This window comes from Vipera ursinii (genome assembly GCF_947247035.1).
Source record: "Vipera ursinii genome assembly, chromosome: 9".
NCBI classification, from domain to species: Eukaryota; Metazoa; Chordata; class Lepidosauria; order Squamata; family Viperidae; genus Vipera; species Vipera ursinii.
The window spans coordinates 13381868-13401378 of record NC_139523.1 but is presented as its reverse complement, the minus strand read 5'-3'; the positions used below and the strand labels follow the sequence as shown (position 1 = coordinate 13401378).

Below are 19511 nucleotides of genomic sequence, written 5' to 3'. Positions count from 1 at the left end.
TGCAGACAGATAGCTAGAATGGTTTCCTAACAATTGCGCTCAAGTTGGAAATGTAATTTTCTCCCATTTGATTTAATTTTTATCCCAAGCTCCTCCAATCTACAGCCAGGCTCAAACTGTATCGACTCGTAGACATGTTACAATTAAGGTTGAAAATGATCGTTGGAATTTCAAGTTTGCAATTTTGCACTACTAGCCACATCTCATTTCAGCAGCAAATTAACACAAGAATCACAATTTAGACTTAGCCAAAAAGAGGAGATATAGAGAGAGAATCAGAGGACGGAACAGTTAGCTTTTTTCTATCTTCAGAATTCTCATTATCACCTGAGGCCTGGATTCATACAGCATCCTTAACCGTGTACAGTTAACACTGGCATTTGGACAACATGCTAAGTGTACTTAATTTTTTTTGTGTGTGGATCCACCATTTGTCTGGGATATGATTCAATGTTTTATGTGAATCCAAAAAAATGGGTTAACGTATCTGATCTTAAAAACTAAGAAGGACTGGGTTTGATTGATGCTTGCTGAGAGATCACCAAGTAAGCTAATATACATTGGACTGTTTACAAAAATCCCTGGAGGAGGAAAACGTCAAACCACTTTTTAAGTCTTGCCATATAAACTGAAATTACAGGAAGTGTCCATGGAACCACCAACCTTGATCCAAAGGAGATTTTATGTAAAGATTAACAATGAATATAAGCTACGCGGTAAAATCAGAAATAATATCCCAGAAACAGGAAGCAATAACAAGCTATTTTTGTATAACTGCCAAAAAAACACCCATGAAGTCATCAGGAGTTGGGCTTCAGCCAAGAGTCTTGACTTGACTACAGTTTTAGCTAAAGGTGTTGTAAAGCCTGTCCGTGTTTGGATAGGAAAAGGGATGGATGATTCACTGATTTTTTTCCATAACTTACTAAATTTTTCTTACCCTCAAACTACTGGTCACTTTGGGAGGGTACCATGCCCAGCACAGTCAGCAAAGCAAACAAACCGGCAACCGGACCAGGCAGTAGCACATTTTATTGGCCTAAAGGTTTGTAATTTGATTTGGTCTTGTCTGCACTAATTCCCTAGTCTATATTTTATTTATGCAATGTATACAGTGCCTCGGTCCACTTAGGTCTCAGGTGACAGTGTGTCTCTGTGCAAGAGGGTTTGCAAACATTAGCAAATCAGCCAGCCTGTTCGATTTCTTTCACAGCTAGCTTCCACTGCCTTGCCTCCTCTTTCAAGAATTAGTGCACAATCAGGCCAGAGCTTGACAACAGCTCAGTTTTAATTATGCAACTGCAAATTCTACTTTGTAATCTGCATACCACTGACACAAGGATAAAAGGAGTACAGCATTTGCAAAAGTGCATTCTTGACATCGCGGAAGAAAAGTCATGCAACAACATCACACCCACTAAATTGCATGAATAAACCACAAAGTCCACAGTGGCCCCTGCCTTCAGCAACTGATAAAAGCCAAAGGCTAACAACACACAACTGTCTCAAGAACTCCCTTTTTTAAAAACACTTTTAGTAGTAATGGCAGGACTGCAATTAGCCCTAGGCAGCTTGAGGCCGTTTTCCCACAAAATGCAGAGCAAAATTACATCAGGGGAATTGTGGGAAATTAGAAATGATCATTCCAATCTTTCCTACCCAAGACAGAGAATGGAAGTTGTCCAGGTGTAATCTGGCAATAACAGATCTGCTATAAATAAACCTGTTTGCTTACTTGTTTGCTTTCTTATAACCAGAGTCAAGTGATGTATGTACTATTGCTCCCTCCTAGTTTTCCAACAGAACCAGTTTGGTGTAGTAGTTAAGGGACACCCCCCCCCCTAGAAAATGGAAGGCTGTTAAGTTCTAACAATGCTATTCCTCTCTCAGCTCTAGGAAAAAAAGGTAAAACCAGTTCAAAAAAAATCTTGCCAAGAAAATTAAAGGGATTTGTCCAGGAAGTTGCAAGGAGTCAACACTTCCTGGAAGGCACAAATTAAAAGAATTGTGAGATAGGGTGAAACAGAAAAGGGGGAAGAAAGGGAGAGAAGAGAGGAAGGAAGAGGAAGGAAGGAAGGAAGGAAGGAAGGAAGGAAGGAAGGAAGGAAGGAAGGAAGGAAGGAAGGAAGGAAGGAATCCAAAGTTACTCAGTGTGTATCTATGGCTAAGTGTTGACTAGAACATGGGTCTACCTGCTCCTACTCCAATGCTTTAACCAACCTTAGCCAAAACCACACTATACTGAGTCTCTTTTGTTTTTGCTTTTCATCATCATCAGTCCTTAAACAAGAATGAAGTCAGGATCAAGGAATTGCTGCACACTGGGAAGAGATTTCTGGTTAGGAGTCAGATGGTGTCAGATATGCTCATGTGTATATGTGCACTTCAAAACTGCATCCCATCTTTAAATTCATTCCTGATTTCCCTTATTTACACTGGCATTTTACACTGATATCACAAAAAAGATGCACTTTATATTCTCATTCCTGCACTTCCTCTTCAGCACCCATCTGATTTCTACATGGCCCCGCCAACATCGTTGCATAGTTCTTAACCACATACAAATAGTGCATCACAATTCACAATACTTAGTGCATCTGATCTCACTGTGTTTTATATCCCTGCATAAGGGATCGACTAGCACTTAGCTTTTATGTATCCTAACATTATAATATTATTTTCCTAATACAACCTAAGCATACATAGTCAGCAAGCATATCTTAGCAGAAGACCACACCCTCTGCATTAGTAATGGAGTATCTAGCCCCTTCTCCCCAACCCATTCTTGTGGCTATTAAATACCACAAAAAATCCAGCAGCAAAATGCTATTTTTCAGCAGCACAATATTTGGCTTTTGGAGAGAGAGGACAAGTCAAGAGTGATCAAGGTTCAACTTTACTCTTAGCTACAGAGGTTCCCCGACTTTGAACCAGTTACTGTTTCATCTCCTGGAGGAAAGTCGAGATATAAATCTGATAAATGAATACTTGATATTACAATGAATTAGGGAGCTTCGGTAGCTAAGAGTGAAGTTGAACCTTGGTCTCGCTTGACTTGACCTCTCTCTCCAAAAGTCTCGTCTAGGTTCATTGCACCCATTTCACATTAAAAAAAAAGAGAGAGAGCGCTCCCATAAAACCAGGCTAACTATGGGCATCTCACCCAACCACTGCATCAGCCCTGCATTTCCCATGCTTCTTGGCAGGCAATTTTTTTAAATAACACAGAAATGGAATAGCTAGCTACAGAATTGATTGCTCCCACCCACTTACATGAACAGCCACCCGGAGGCACTGAGACTGCGTCAGGCGGCCCCATACATTTCCATAAATAAATAAATAAATAAATAGACAAACATGAACAAGGCATTCCTAACTAACACAGTCATTCCTAAGAATCTTTTAAGAAACAGGTGAAGAGAATTCCCCAGTTTAGATTCTAGGGAAATAAAACCTCCTATACTTGGCACATATATATATTTTAAAAAACTGCTAAAACTGCTGATCTCTGGGACGAGAAAAAAAGCTTAGTACTCAATAAAGTTTTTTTCTCATCCTGGAGATCAGTGGTTTTAGCAGTTTTTTAAAATGAATATATCTGGGACTCAATTTTTTTGAGTGTGTGTGTGTGTGTGTGTACATGTTGATGGTAGCAAGAATATTTTATGCATGAAAATGGAAGGATACTTTGATTTCCACAATGGACAAATGGCTGCAAAAGTTGGAGTTAGCAGTGATGGCTAAACTGACTGCTTTGATTAAAGAAAAAAACACAATTAGTTTTGTTTCTACTTGGAAATCACTTTTGGACTTTGTGCCTGAGGTGGAAAAAAAATGAAACTTTGATTTTCGGTTTGGCTGATTAGATAGGTTTGCTGTTATAGAAATGGATACAGTACATTATCATGCAAAAGAAAAAAGTTGAGGTCTTATGTTGCTACCTTATTCTACTGCACCAAAAGGAGTAGGAAGTCTATGCTTTTTTCCCCCTTCCCCCTCCACTTTTCTCTCTTCCCCCTTTCCTCCTTTATTTTCCCATTATCTTCATTTTCCTTTCTATTTATGTATTTTGTATTTAAATAAAATGTTTGAACCAATCTAAGCAAGAGAAGGCAACCTAGCTTTTCAGAGATTTAAATTTTCACCTCTCATTTATCCTAGCCAATATGGCATGTGGTAAGGGGGTTGTACGATACAAAACATCTGGAAAGTACCAAAGACCTAGCCATAAATTAACATAAGCAACCATGGGGACTCATTCATTACGCCACAATTTTTTTTAAAAAAAAATTCCTAGCTTTGCTATTTATGTGAACATAGTCTATCCCTTGTTTAAGGCAACTTCACACATTCTGGTACACAATCTGGCTCACATCACTCAAAAATGCTCTTCAGACAGAGCGTGTGCTGTTTTCAGCCACCGCTCAGGAGAAGCTAGACCAACCAACAGAGATCAATTCAAAGATCATTGTGTCAATAAAGTTTTAGCAAGGCCACAGGGCCAAGCTTTAGTTAGACCTCCTAACTAGATTGAAGTCAACATAAAATTCATACCTTCAGAAAACCTACACCAAAATAGCCAATTTTTGGAGACCAGAGATGCAGTTGGAATTTTCAAAGAATGAAGTGGATGCATTCACAAAAGGAGATGGTCTACTTACAAAATTGTCCTCGCAGCTATCCATTTCCTTTCATCCTACTGCAATCCCTTACTCATGCCGTAAAATCCAACTTAAGATACAAACATATTACTTAGAGAGGCCTCTTGTCATAAATGACATGGGGTCTTTCAATAGCTTTTCAAAATACAGCAACAAGCTTTGAGGAAATGAAATATTTTTTCTGCTTAAGTCCACTGATTTGTGACATCACTACCATTAGCCCCAAACAACAGTACTAAGCAACCATCCTTATCAGAACGAACTTTTCTAATCAGTGACTATGACTAACAGCTAAAAATAAACATTAGAAAAGCAATTTCTTTACACTATGGCTGCTACAGTCCCAGAATATATTTATTCTCCCCCCCCCCCTTTCTTTCTCTTTTTTCTTTGCATCAGAAAGATGAATTGCTCTTACAGACTGTTGTCACATTCAACACAGAGCTGCAGCGATTAGAGGTAATAATTTGGCAAAATGAAGTGCCACCAATTTCTTCTTTCACACTAAGATCAACAAGATGTTACAAGAGATAATAGTTACAATTCTGGATATACTTAGCTAATGTAAATATTATTCATTCAAGTGCATACATATTTTCAATATACTTATACAACTTTCAGCATTTTAATGTTAACTTTTACAACAAGGATAGATAGATAGATAGATAGATAGATAGATAGATAGATAGATAGATAGATAGATAGATAGAATTTGGGAGGGTCTATATATCCCACAGATTTCCTTGCTGAGCATTCATTAAATGCTGCAGACCTAAAAGAAACTCCTTCCTCTTACAAATGTAAACTTTATTTCTACATACATTGAATTGCATTGCATTGCCAAATGTTTAATCTTCATTTTTTTTTCTTCCCTGGCTTTACATTAATTTCACTTATTTATTCCTCATTCATTTAACAACAGTTCAGTTTCAGATATCCATTGACACTTTCATGTAATCCATCTTTCTTTCCTGAGCATTAAAAAAAATGAATTAGTGTAAGTTTATGCCACAATACTTTAATTAGCTTTGGTTATGCCACAGAACTTGCTTAGCTATCCCACTAGAACTTAACACTTAATTTATCATAGTTCAAACAAATACAAAGACCAGAACCTAACAAGAGCTACTGTATATATATTCTGTATATAAAAGCAATATCCTTTTATCCATTATAGTACTGTACAGATTTTTTCCCTTATGTTCAATCATTTCTGGTTCTTGGAGACTGGACATGTCCCTAGTATTTTTGGCAAGGCTTTTCAAAAGTGGTTTGCCATTGCCTCTTTCATAGCACCGAGAGAAAGTAACTAGCCCAAGATCAACTAGCTGGCTTTGTGCCTTTGGCAGAACTAGAATTCAAGCCTGATGCCTTAACCATTACACCAAACTGGCTTTCCACAGATTTAAATTTATCTATTATTTATCTAGCTTAAATGGAAAATCTGAGTAATCAAAGGCTACTAATCTGAACATATGGAAAGATACAATCACAAAATACAGTCCTGATAGATTCTGTGTGACAATCCACATTTCTTCTCTACTAGTCCTCTGCTGTCTCTCTTTCCAAACCCAGCAACTAAAAATACTCAGCATCTTATCAATATGGGAGGATAACAGCTACAATTTAAGATACACAGAGGACACCAAGTTAGAGAAAACTAATCTACAGAAAGCTGCACTTACTCCTACCTAATCACTGTAATTATTTTCATTCTTGATTTTCAGCACACAGCAGCAGGAGGCATAATTCATCTGACCTAGTTAACATGCATGTTCTTCATTTTCTCAAAACCTATTACTGTACTTCTTTTCCCACAAAACGATCAAGGATAAAACGATAAAGATTAGCTCAACTTTGGATCCCCTCCCATATTTTGGCAATGTATGGAAATCACTGAAGGATTTGGGATGGGGAAGATTTAATGGTGGACTATCCTGAAATGAAGTTTTCATTCCTCCCAAAGGTTCAGGCATTTCCCCTTGCAGCACAAGGAGACAGGAACCACAAGGAATTCTAATCCTGTGCTGCGGCCACCACAACCTTCCATATTCACAAGCATGAAATAAAGTCAGAGAACAAAAACAGGCAGGAATAGAGAAATAAAAATAACAGGGAAAGAGGGAGATCCTGACAAACAGATAACAATAATGAAATATGTCCCAAGGCTGTAATGACAAATCTCACAAGTAATAACAGATGCTCCTAGAAATTCCACTTTAAAGCACCCAGGTAAGTGATCACATTTTCAGAAATTTTGCCTGGTATAATAGATCATTTATTGCAATAGTTTTTAACCAGTATGACATAGCACACAGGCATGCCATGGGCTTATTTCTAGTGTGCCCCAAGATTGTTGTCTTAGGCTATTCCTTTCAATACTTTTAAAAATATAATCAGTATATTCAATACAGTGCAGTTATTTAAAAACAAATGTGTAACTTCCCCTCAAGCCATGTTTCACACATTTAAAAATACCTATATACGTTTTTTAATTTTCTGATGAGGCGCCGAATAACTGCAATATTCAGTACTGTGCTGCTTGCCCCAAAAGGTGGAGAACCATTGACTCAGAAGGGAAAAAAGAGATACAGAAACTTAATCTTTAGGTATACATGCCTAGAAGGCATGAGAGAGGCAATAAGGAGAGGGCTGGATTAGGCCATCAACCTTTGGAGTGTCACATTTTGGTTCCTCCTGGCAGTCCAGATGTGGTGGGGGGAGAGGGACTCTTTCCTTTGGTTCCCTTTCTTGTAACATGCACTCTTGAGAAAGGCGTATGCAAAGAGCTTGCAGAAACACGATCCTTCTTTATCTATGCAGATTCCTCTTTGCAAACCATCTTGTGGCAGTGAATCCCAAAGGATAACTATGAAGTCAAGAGAAAATCCCCTCCCAGCAATCTCTTCCCCTCCCCCAACCATACAGATCCGGTACCACTTGTCCCCATGCCTTTGGACTACACTTCCCCCGCTCCACATTCTGGATGCCTTGGACTAACTTAACATTACCCTCCTTCCCAACACATTGGTATCACTTTCTGGATGCTATGTGCTACACTTTGTGCTACTACATTCCCCCAGACACACACTACCACTTGCTGAATGCCTCGGAGCACATTTCCCAGACACACACACACACACATCGCACTTTCTGGATGCCTCGCACTACAAAACCCCACCATGCACCCCAGCCGCAGCAGCAGCCGAGAATCGGTGCCCTGGCCGCCCTTCAACTGCGGGCAGGGGGGCCGATAAAAAGTCCCGGGAGCCAAAGTGGAGGAGAAGAGGGCGAAGCTTGCAAAGAAGGGGATGAAGAAGGGCTGAGCGGAGGGCTGGAGAATGTGCAGAAAGAAGGGAGGAGGGGGAGGAGGAGGGAAGGGCCGGGGGAGGGGGGAGGGCGTCGCAATGAGAAGCCCGGAGGTCGCTGAAAGGGAAGGAAGGGCAGGGAGGGACCCTCGCCCAGTCCAAATGGGCTGGAGTGGAGCCCGCATTGAGGGGAGGGAGGGGGTCGCCGCAAGACCCCTCCCCCTCCTGGGAGGGGCGAGTTTGGAGCCCGTCCGGACCGAACTTGTCCCACGCACCTGAGAAAGGCGGAGAGCAGCCGCTCACCTGGGCCACTCCCGGCGGACGGCTCGGCCTCGCCTCCCGCCGTCCCCAGCCTCGCCCGTCTCCCGCCGCGGCGCAGAGTCCCTCCGAGGCTCAAGGTCCTCGCCGCCGGAAGTTCGGCTCCTGCGAGAGAGAGAGAGAGAGCGAGCGAGCGAGGGAGAGAGAGAGAGAGAGAAAGAGAGAGAGTGAGGGAGAGGAGGCCGGCGCACGGCATGACGGGACGTGTAGTCCGGCGGGAAGGGGCTGGGGAGGCCACGCCCTCCCCCGCGGGGGGCGGCGGCGGCGGCGGCGCGGACAGGTGAGGTCCGTCGAGGTGAGCGGCTGGCTCGGCTGAGGACCGGGAGCTGGGCGTCGGCTAAAAAGGGCTTTTTTCCCCCCTTTCTTTTAGCTGCGCGTTTATTTCGAAAGCAGAACGGAGAAGGGGAGAAAAATGAAACGCCCCCCCCCCAAAGAGAACAAATAAAGCCGTGCAATCCTAGCCACCCTCGGATGCAGGGTATGGCGAATGAATGAAGCTGTGCGGGTGTTGTATGAAGAGGACCAGTGCTTTTTTTTTTTTTGTAAAAGAAAAAGGTGCCGGAACTCACACGTGTCATACAGCCCGCCTTGCCTACCCTACAAGGTTCCATCCAAAAAAGGTGCCGGAACTCCGTTCTGAGCGTTTTATGACAAAAAAAGCCCTAAAGAGGACCGATGATCTTACCGAGCCATGGAAACGTGACATGTGGTTTGCGGGAATATAAGTTTTAACTTATTATTATAACAGTATGATTATTTTCCTTAGGAAAGTTGTTGCTGCCGCAATAAAGATATTGTTGTGCTGTTAGTTGCGAAGTTGTGTCCGACCCATCGCGACCCTGTGGACAATGTTTCTCCAGACCTTCCTGTCCTCTACCATCTTCTGGAGGTATCAGCGAACTAAAATAAAAATATTACTGTTCTTTATAAAGTGCCCACTTGATTCTCGGCGGTTTGCTGGTGAGAAGGAAGGAGAGCGTGTCTATGGAGATGCTCGGTCATCCAGCACATGGTTGCTCCAAAACTGCTTTTGTTTTTTCAAGAGGCAACTGGACCTCCTTTGTTTTTCCTTGAAGACGTTTCATTCCTCATCCAAGAAGTTCTGAACTGAAGAAGCTTCTTGGGTGAGAAGGGAAAGATCTTCCAGGAAAAACAAAGAAAGTACAGTTGCCTCAGGAGAAAAGAAAAAAGCACCTTTGAAAAAAGAACGTGGTTCCTGCCCCTCCTGCTAAGACACTTAATATTTTTACTGTTAGTTATTAGTTATTATCTAGTTATTATCTCCTACCTCAGGCAGGTTTTACTTTAATACCCATAATCCTCAGCAGCAAATTGCTTAATAAAGTGAATGGACAAGCCTGAGAAGGTTTATTTCTCAGTCCATGTGGGTGGGTGGTAATTGAGAACACACACACAGACACACACCTATGCATTGCACTTCACCAGCAACTGATAGCTAAGGAGATTCAGCCTCTTCTTAACAGACACAAGTCTTTTACCTGTTCTAAATAGCTCAGGGATTAATTAGTACATTAGTTATAAAGGAAAACGTAGGAAATATTACTTTAATCTACTGTACTCTGAGTGAAGACATTTTTACTGAGTTTCAGTACAGAGCAAAGACTTCAAGCAGCAAGTCAATTTTTCCTCCCTTTTGCTTTGCATTCCCTCCTGGGTGGATAAGCTATTAGGCTATAAAAATGCCATCCTTCATAGAGAGATTGAGGAATAAGTGTGCTATTAGTTACAAGTGTAGATATATTTGCCCAGGAGATATTTGTAGAGCAGAAAGGGGAATGGGGAAAACATATGCTATTTAGCTTAAGGTTTTTAAATTATTTATAATAAAATAAGAAAAAGAGAAAGATAGGCTGTAACAAACCATACATTCGTATGTAGACACAAATAGAGAATAAAATAATAAAAAAGAAATATATTGCATCTTCTTGTATAAGATATTACAGTAAAGCAATTTGTTTTTAAATAAGTTAAACCTTGACCACCCAAAATCATATTAAACAGTCCTTCCATTTATGTCAGTAAAGCACCAGTTCAAAAGCTGAGGGTAAATACATGTTTTCAATCCAGGATATGAAATCTGAAATAGCAGATTTTTAACAAAGCAATTCCATTTAGCCACATTCTGTCCTTGAAAAATCCAAAGTATTTTATTCTCTCCAGGTTTTGGGTATATAACTCAGCCTCTCACTAATATTTTAAACTGTGTTTCTCTTCCCCAAATCCTTTCAACAATAGCATGAATGTTAAACCAAAATGGAATAGCCATAGAACGAGCTCAAATCATATATGTCAAAGTCTCTGCAAATATTTATTTATCAAACTTCTTAACCTCCCATCTTCTTCATAATTATCTTTACAACACAGAGGTTCACACACAACTCTTAAACATGCACTGTAGTTGAAATAACTTCAAAGGATTTTGTTTTTGAATAATGAATCTCATCACAAGATCACAAGAAACATATTAATATTCTTTGAACCACAAGATCATTGAGCTTTTAACTCAGGCTGCAGCCTTCAATTATACGTGAGAGTTGTCTAAGAACTATTTATTTATTTAATCCCATTTATATCTAAGAACTAGCTGAAGTTAACATAGCTTTCACCCACATAGAGTCAAAAGAATTACACCCTTATTAAAGGGAGTAGGGATTTACTTTCAGGTAAGCATGTACATACGCAAGTTTTCCCCAAATTAATGCTGTCCAGATGTTAGGACTTAAATAACATATTTCCAGCATTTCCAGCTCACTGAAATGTGAGACAAGAAGCTTTTCTCCAATATGAAACCATTCCTTCTTCAGTTTAGAAACCACCCTCACGCTTTGTCCTAAACCTAAACCATAGATGATCATGCCTGTTGGTGATTGTGTTATGTTAACCAGATCCCAGAGTTTGTCCAAAGTATTGTGGTTTAAATTGCTACACCAAGTGTTTTACTTGTATGAATAGAGTATTTCAGGGGTCCCCAACCCCCGGGCCATGGACCGGTACTGGTCCGCGACATGCCAGCAACCGGTCCACACAAACAAGCAAAGCCCCATCTGTGGGATGCAGGCAGCACACAAAACCACACACCCTCCGGTCCATGGAAAAACCTTTCTGCACGGAACCGGTCCCTGGTGCCCAAACGTTGGGGACCTCTGCAGTATTTAATAGAGTATGAATTCTTAGGTTATTATCAAAGGTCTTTCTGTTCAGTACACAGTTGTCTTATAAAGGATTGCATTTTCTTGACGATAAAATAGGGAATACATACCAGGAAGCAGTAAGGTTGGAGCCAACAGTACTCTTTCATTCACGGGCTAATACTTTCATCTTTCCTTTTTTTCCCTACCAATTCAATTTCCTCTACTTTTACAGGCTTGCAGGCCGTTGGGGAAAGGAAGAAGGAGTTTTCCCCTGGTCTGAATTCAGGAGTATCTTCAGGGTGCATTCAAAAAAGTTAAGGTTGCACCCACAAGATTGTGATCAAAGCTCTGCCTGGTTTTTATGCATGTGTTTTTTGGGGAGGGGGGTACCATCTTGACTTTTTTGAAGACAACCTGTGGACATTGTGTCTGAACTAACTACTTGCAGAGTAATTTGGAAATCAGATGGAAAGCTACTTAAGGACCACAAGTTTCCCTCCCCCAAAGCTTTACAGTTAGTCTTTGACTTATGACCACAATTGGGAGTGGAAAATTTGTTAAGCAGTGTTATGGTCATTAAATGAGGCATCACATAGCGGCATCCAATTTTACATTTTTTGCCATAATCATTAAGCAAAACATCATGTGACCATGATTTGCGACCTCCTGCTGGCTTCCCCATTGTCTTTGCTTGTCAGAAGCCAGCTGGGAAGCTTGCAAACTAGTGGTAACGGCTCTGGGATGCTGCATCCATGATAAATACTTGTTGGTTGCCAAGCACCTGAATCATAATCAGATAACCACAAGGATGCTGCAACGGTCATAAGTGTGACGACTAGTCATAAGTCAGTGTCATTTTTTTCCAGTGCCGTTGTAACTTTGAACGATCACTAAACATATGGACATAAATTGAGGACTACCTGTAATTGTCTCATTTTAATAATATAACACTATCAATAGCAGAATTTGAATTTTGGATTATGGATTTGTCCTACATTTTCCATTTTGTCCCCAAACAGAGGCTAAACTGTTTCACAGGCTACTGGATCCCATTTATTTCTAGAAATAATTCAAAGGAATTAAAGCAAGCCAAAAGAGAAAATCCTGGCATAGTCATTCCTCTTTCTATCTCTGGGGATAAAAGTCTTGGCTCGCTTGATGCCTGCTCTGACACACATTATTTTTTAAGACCGACCAAATTGCCGTTTGGTTTTTTTTTCCCCCTGGCCTTAGAACAAACAAAAATAAATGATGGGAACAGAGAAAATTCAGGACCTTTCACTCCAGGACAAAGTAAATAAGTAACCTGCTGCTCTTAGCAAAATCCATTTGACCTTGCCCCCCGTGGAAGAGAATGCTGTTGTGCAGCAACAGACAACTGACAAAGCAGCAAGATGACTTTTGCAAGCCATGCCTGAGGGGAAAATAACAGCCCCCCCATGAAAAACAAAGAAATGAATGCAGTGGGCATTGTGCTCTCTTCAGTCCTCCATTTTCAGAGGAGAATAACATTGAGAAAGAGCTTAGAAACCATTTTTTGAAAAGAGTTCGCACTTTTTGTGGAAAAAAAGAACATCTGCTGGAGGGGGAGTGTCAGAAACATCAAGATGGCAGCTGTGAGCATGCAATACAGGTAGTCCTCGACTTACGACCAAAACTGAGCCCAAAATTTCTGTTGCTGAGACATTTGTTAAGTCAGTTTTGCCCCATTTTATGATCTTTCTTGCCACAGTTGTTAAATGAAGCACCGCAATTGTTAAGTTAGTAACACAGTTGCTAAGCGAACCAGACTTTGCTTATCAGGAGGTTGAACAAGATGATCACGTGACCCTGGGACACTGCAACTGTCATAAATATGAGTCAGTTGCCAAGTATCTGAATTTTGATCATGTGACCACAGGGATGCTGTAATGGTGGTAAGTATGAAAAACAGTCGTAAGTCACTTTTTCCAATGTCGCTGTGACTTCAAACAGGTACTAAATGAATTGATGTAAGTTGAGGACTACCTGTAGAAACATGAGCTCTTTTATGTGTCATTTACGATGGGAGCCCCCATCCGAGGTGACACCTGTGTGTCATCTTTGACTGAGAACTGTCCAGATTTGGTTGAAAGATGGGTCGCTACATAAATATTTTAAATAGAGTAAATGAAAACGTTCTCAGAGGCTTCAGTCGTGAAATTCTGGCTACCATCTTGGCTTTGTTGATCTCACTCTCCCTAAGTGTCATTGGTGAAAGCCAAGCATTCAAGTATTCAAGTGTTTCAATCAGGATATTTTTCAAGGGTACGGCCTCTATTTTTCCCCTCTCCTCACTGCCATTTCTTTTTCCTCCATTAACAGCTCCCATTTCACGCTTGCAGGACACACAGGTGAAATGGTCTTCATGAGTTGTTCTGGAATCACACCTATCGTCTTTTCCCCTGAGACATTTTATATTTTTCCAAACTTTGCAGCTGCACTGGCACTACACTTGGATGGTGTGCCATTTCAAAGAATGGATTTCCTATAAGTGCATCAAAATAATAACAAAAATAATAACAACTATAATAATAACAAGAGAGTTGGAAGGGACAATTAATCAGTGGAACAACCTGCCTCCAGAAGCTGTGAATGCTCCAACACTGGAAGTTTTTAAGAAGAGACTGGACAGCCATTTGTCTGAAATGGTATACGCCAGGGTTTCCTGCCTGAGCAGGGGGTTGGATTAGATGACCTCTAAGGTCCCTTCCAACATTATTATTATAAAGATGTAAAGATATAAAGAAATTATATGTACAATCATATTTTAATCTCTTTCTAAAGTTAAATCATGACTATTCTTTTTATAATCTATCTATCCCATCTAATCACAGAACCATTATTTTCTTCATTTTTACGCAAAAAATCCATAAGAAGTTTCCAATCACCAATAAATGTAAATATTATCCTTTCTCTAATCAAAGAAGTCAGATGGTCCACCTCAATTCCTCCATGGTGGGCAGTGCTGAATCTTTCCATTTTGTGCATATGATACAGTAATCTCACCATACTACTGCAATCGTGTGTTGAAATTATCTTCCATGGCTTTTTTCTGCTTATCCATCAATCCTAAAAAAAAAAACTGGCTTCAATTGAATATTAATCTTTAAAATCCTAGTATCAATGTACATATTTGAATCCATTGTTTTTTAGGTTGTTTTTATATATATATATATTCACACAGCATAATAAAATGTTCCTTCATGTTGTTTGCATTTCCTAGCTTTGTTGTTTTTGTTAAATGGCAAGGGAAGATTTCAGGGCAAAAACTCCCTTATAGAACTTTTCCAGACTGGCAGAGTAATCCCATTAGCAATGGCACCATAGTATCTTCTAACAACAAAAGAAGCCACCAAACCTTCTCAAGGACTTGAGAAGATACAAAACTGGAAGCCTCTTTTGCCAAAAAAAGAGAGAGAGAGAGAGAGAAATTTCTAAGGCTGATTTTTGTACTAGGTTTAGTCCTAATTGAATCAAACAGTCCTTGATCAATAAATCAGGATTTATAAGCAACAGTACCTGAACACCCATAGTGAAATGATGACTTAATTATTTTAAAATATTTCAGTACATTGAAGAATGGCATAAGCGGTGAGAATCTAAGTGGAAAAACAGGATTGGGGAGGGAATGAAGGACAGATAGGAGGAGTTTTCCAGCCCTGGACTTTATATCTTCAGATAAAATTCAAACAATTCTGGTTACAATTGTACAATTCCCCAAAACAGCAGCTTGGCAATATTTCCTGGAAACAGTTGTGCTATTCAACACCAGTTGCAATCTCTTAGGCTGCGTCCATCCATAACACTAAGGTTGGCTTTGGCTAACTGCAATGTGTAGATCCCTCCTTTTAAAAATTGTTTCTGTTCAAGATGGCACCTCAAATACATATGAACTATCTGAAGGAGGGTGGAAGAGAGATTTTCATTTCAGAAATCAGAGGTTCTTTTTATGTGGGGGTTCTTAGGTCTGTTCCACCAGGATGCCCATCTTCCTTTTCTGCAATTGGATGTTGCTTTATTCCTTTGGTTTCCAATTTGTGACGCCAACAAGATCCAGGGAGAAATTGGTTGGTTTTAAAATTGTGGATTGCAAATGAAATCAACTCAGGCATTGTACAGGTAGTCCTCGACTTATGCCCGCAATTGAGCCCAAGATTTATGTTGTTAAGTGAGACAGTGGTTAAGTGAATTTTGCCCCATTTTACCATCCATCTTGCCTCAGCTGTTAAGCGAATCACTGCAGTTGTCAAGTTAGTAACACGGTTGTTAAATGAATCTGCCTTCCCCCATTGACTTTGCTTGTCAGTAGGTCGCAAAAGGCGATCACATGACCCTGGGACACTGCAACCGTCATAACTATGCAGTCGATTGCCAAGCGTCTGAATTTTAATCAGTGACCATGGGGATGTTTGCAATGGTCATAAGTGTGAAAAAGGTCAAAAGTCACTTTTTTCAGTGCCGTTGTAACTTTAAACGGTCAACATGTAAAAAACAAGAAAAAAGTTAAGGAAATGATTGGTCCACTAGTGAAAGAAAGTGGCAAGAAGGTGACAAGCAACAGGGAGAAAGCAGAACTACTCAACTCGTTTTTTGCATCCGTCTTTACACAAAGGGGAAAAAACAGTCCAACCTATCAAAACAGTACTGTAAAAAACAGATTAGAAACACAAATTAAGATAAGCAAGAAAATGGTAAGTGAGCACCTGTCCAACCTAAATGAGTTCAAATCACCAGGACCAGATGGATTACAGCCCAAGGTTCTGACGGAACTGGCAGATGTGATCTCAGAACCACTGAACTATATCTTTCAAAGATCCTGGAGCACTGGGGAACTACCAGAGGACTAAACCAACTGTTGTAACTCGGGGACTACCTGTACTTTGCAAACAATAGCTGATGTTGTAGCATGCTGTATCAACCTTCTCTCTTTTTCAGCCTATCTTAACTTTCAACGTGTGCAGTTAGCTGCAGGGTGACGGCAAGAGAAATAAACACCATTGGAGATTTCAGAGCATTGAATTCACATGCCCTTGATTATCCTATTCATAATTAGCACCTTGTCCCTCTGAGAAATGCTGTAACGAGTACTGCAAACATCCAGAAGGTGGCTGTCTTGAACTAAGAAAGCTTAATATGTTTTGGTGTCATAGAATCAATATACAAGAAGTATACAGTAATTTTAATTCAGGGATACTTTAAGATACTAATAGAGCCCCCTGTTTTCAGACGATTGAAAATGTGTTTGCTTAACCACACTGCTAAAGAAATGGCACCATTTCTAACAACAGTTCATTTAATGACCGTCAAAGTTACAACGGCACTGAAAAAAGTGACTTATGACCATTTTTCACATTTATGACTATTGCAGCATCTCCATGATCAGGTGACCAAAATTCAAATGCTTGGCAACTGACTCATATTTATGACTGTTGCAGGGTCCCGGGGTCATGTGATCCCCTTTTGTGACGTTAAAGTCAATGGCGAAGCCAGATTCACTTAACAGCCACATCACTAACTTAACAATTGCAGTGATCCACTTAAAAAGTGTGGCAAGAAAGGTCGTACAGTGGGGCAAAACTCACTTAACAAATGTCTGACTTAACAACAGAAATTCTGGGCTCAACTGTGGCCGTAAGTTGAGGACTACCTGTAGTTGCCTCCAGATTCCCTTCCACCCTTCAGTCTTCATCCAGACAACACAACAGGGAAGGAAGGCCTATGTCCTCTCACAGATATTGCTGAGTTCAGTTTCCAGCAATCTTCACCTTTGGGCAGGTTGACAGAAGCTGCTGTGATCAACATCTGGAAGGTCGCAGGTTCTGCGTGCTTGCAAAATGACAGGAGAATGTCCTCTTGTGAACTACCTTCCATGGCTTTTTACTCTTTCACAGGAAGCCCATCTTGGCAGGTGGTGGCATCTGGCTGAACCTGTATGGACTCAGAAGCTAAGTATCATTGACTCTGGTTAATATTCAGAGACAACCTGGGCTGCGGGGTAGAATGTGAAGTAGAAAAAAAGCCAACACAGTCCTAGGCTGCATTAATAGAGGGATAGAATCAAGATCACATGAAGTGTTAATACTACTTTATAATGCCTTGTTAAGACCACACTTGGAATATTGCATCCAGTTTTGGTCGCCACAATATACGAAAGATGTTGATACTCTAGAAAGAGTGCAGAGAAGAGCAACAAAGATGATTAGGAGACTGGAGGATAAAACACATAAAGAATAGTTGCAAGAATTGGGTATGTCTAATTTAATGAAAAGAAGGACTAGGCTGATAGCTGTGTTTCAATATTTGAGTGGCTGCCACAAAGAGGGAGTTGACCTATTCTCTAAAGCATCTGAAGGCAGGACGAGAAACTATGGATGCAAAATAATAAAGGAGAGTACCAACTTAGAAATAAAGAGAAATTTCCTGACAGTTAGAACAATTTAATCAGTAGAACTGATTGCTTTCAGAAGTTGTGGGTGCTCCATCACTGGAGGTTTTTAAGAAGAGAATGGACAGCCATTGGTCTGAAATGGTATGAGGTTTCATGTTTGAGCATGGGGTTGCACTAGAAGACCTCCAAGGTTCCTTCGAACTGTTATATGCAGAACAAACTGTGGACAACCATTTCTGAATCATGACGAAGGAAACTTCATAACCCAACCAAGAAATCACCAATAGTCAAGTTGAATTAGAAGAAAGCTAACTTTTAAAAGGGAGCTTCACACAGGCCACTGCTTTGTAGAAGCACCATTCCTGTTTCCATATTGTTAATAAACCTCTTATATTGACCAGCAGAGACATCATTTGCATGCATGATATAATAAAGATAGGAATACATTTTAAACTGAGCTATGACATCACATAAGGCCATGATGTATTAAATGTATTAACGTGTGTATTAAATCTAACATATCAAATACCTGAGGTCTCCTAACATATTAAGCCAAAATTAAACCACAGTATGGTTTAGCACACACACAATCAGTATCTTAATTAAACGAAATGGTTAAGAAAATGTTGAAATACTCCCAATGCTAACCTTCATGGAAATACTGGAAGAACTATTCCTCTAGGCTGCAATGAGACTACACCTTCCAGAATTCCTAGCCAATGTAGTTATTGCTAATGAAATAGGCCTGGGAATCAAGAGTGGGGGTGTCCACTCTACAATTTTTCCCGGTTCTTACTACCTCCAGTTTCGAATTGCTAGAACCTTTTGAACTGTCAAGATTCTACTCCAATTTGGCAACTTTTATATGGTTTTAAGCAGGTAGCCCAATGTATTTATTTGAAGAGAACATTAGTGTTAGTGTTAGTAAATGAAACAGAAGAAACAGGACACATGGAAAGCAAAGAAGAGCTATTGCTTAAATTCTAAGCCTTTGGGTAAATAAATATGAATATATTACCAATTTTGAGGGATAAAAATTAGCTATCTTATGATCTGAAGATTTTCTGACAATACAACTGAAAACATGGCTTTTGGATTGAGAGCTGGAATTGCACAACATTCTAAGTCATAAATCATGCTTTATAAACTATAGTAGCTGAATGAATGAATGAAATGAAGCCAAATCAAAATGAAGCCAAATCAAAATGAAGCCAAATCAAAATACGAATAATACAATGTGTGAACCTGATAAGTTAAATTTCTGTTATAAGAATTTACATGTCACAATCAGCTTAATATCAAAACAGATTCATGAAAATTCCTATTGGGTTTTTGCTACTGTTTTTCTAATTAGGACTGCTTTGTAAACCAAAGAAAAACTCACTGGTCTTTTCAATTCGGATTACATCACAAATTTATGAAACATTCCTATATGGTCAGGCTTCAGCCTTCATTGTTTTATATCCTCCTCCATCAACATATCCTGGATTGACTTGTGATGACTGCTACTTGTTTGTGGCAAAAAGGCAGGCAAAACATGCAAGTGTTGTGCAATTTACCTGTGCGTAGAATTCAGAAACAATGACACATTCACGATTGGCACTTGCCGTTCTTGTGTGTATTTATATCTCATTTGTACTGTAGGATTGACATTTGTTTATTT

The 19511-nt window shown here is 39.9% G+C and overlaps 1 protein-coding gene across 3 annotated transcripts in view; it reads right to left on the bottom strand.

Annotated features, from left to right (window-relative positions):
- The window catches only part of PHACTR4 (phosphatase and actin regulator 4), a 76713-nt gene extending 68315 nt beyond the window's left edge, over window positions 1-8398 (bottom strand). The window contains exon 1 of one of the 3 annotated variants that reach the window (XM_083369659.1): window positions 8245-8398. Coding sequence is in view for 1 of the 3 variants with exons in the window: in XM_083369657.1 (XP_083225783.1) it covers window positions 5483-5494 (12 nt within the window). In the remaining 2 variants the exon portion in view is untranslated. Of the gene's footprint in view, window positions 1-5482; window positions 5521-8244 lie in introns of those variants that run through there. The other 2 variants (XM_083369660.1, XM_083369657.1) reach the window with 2 other exon arrangements.
- Between the last annotated feature and the right edge of the window lie 11113 nt (window positions 8399-19511).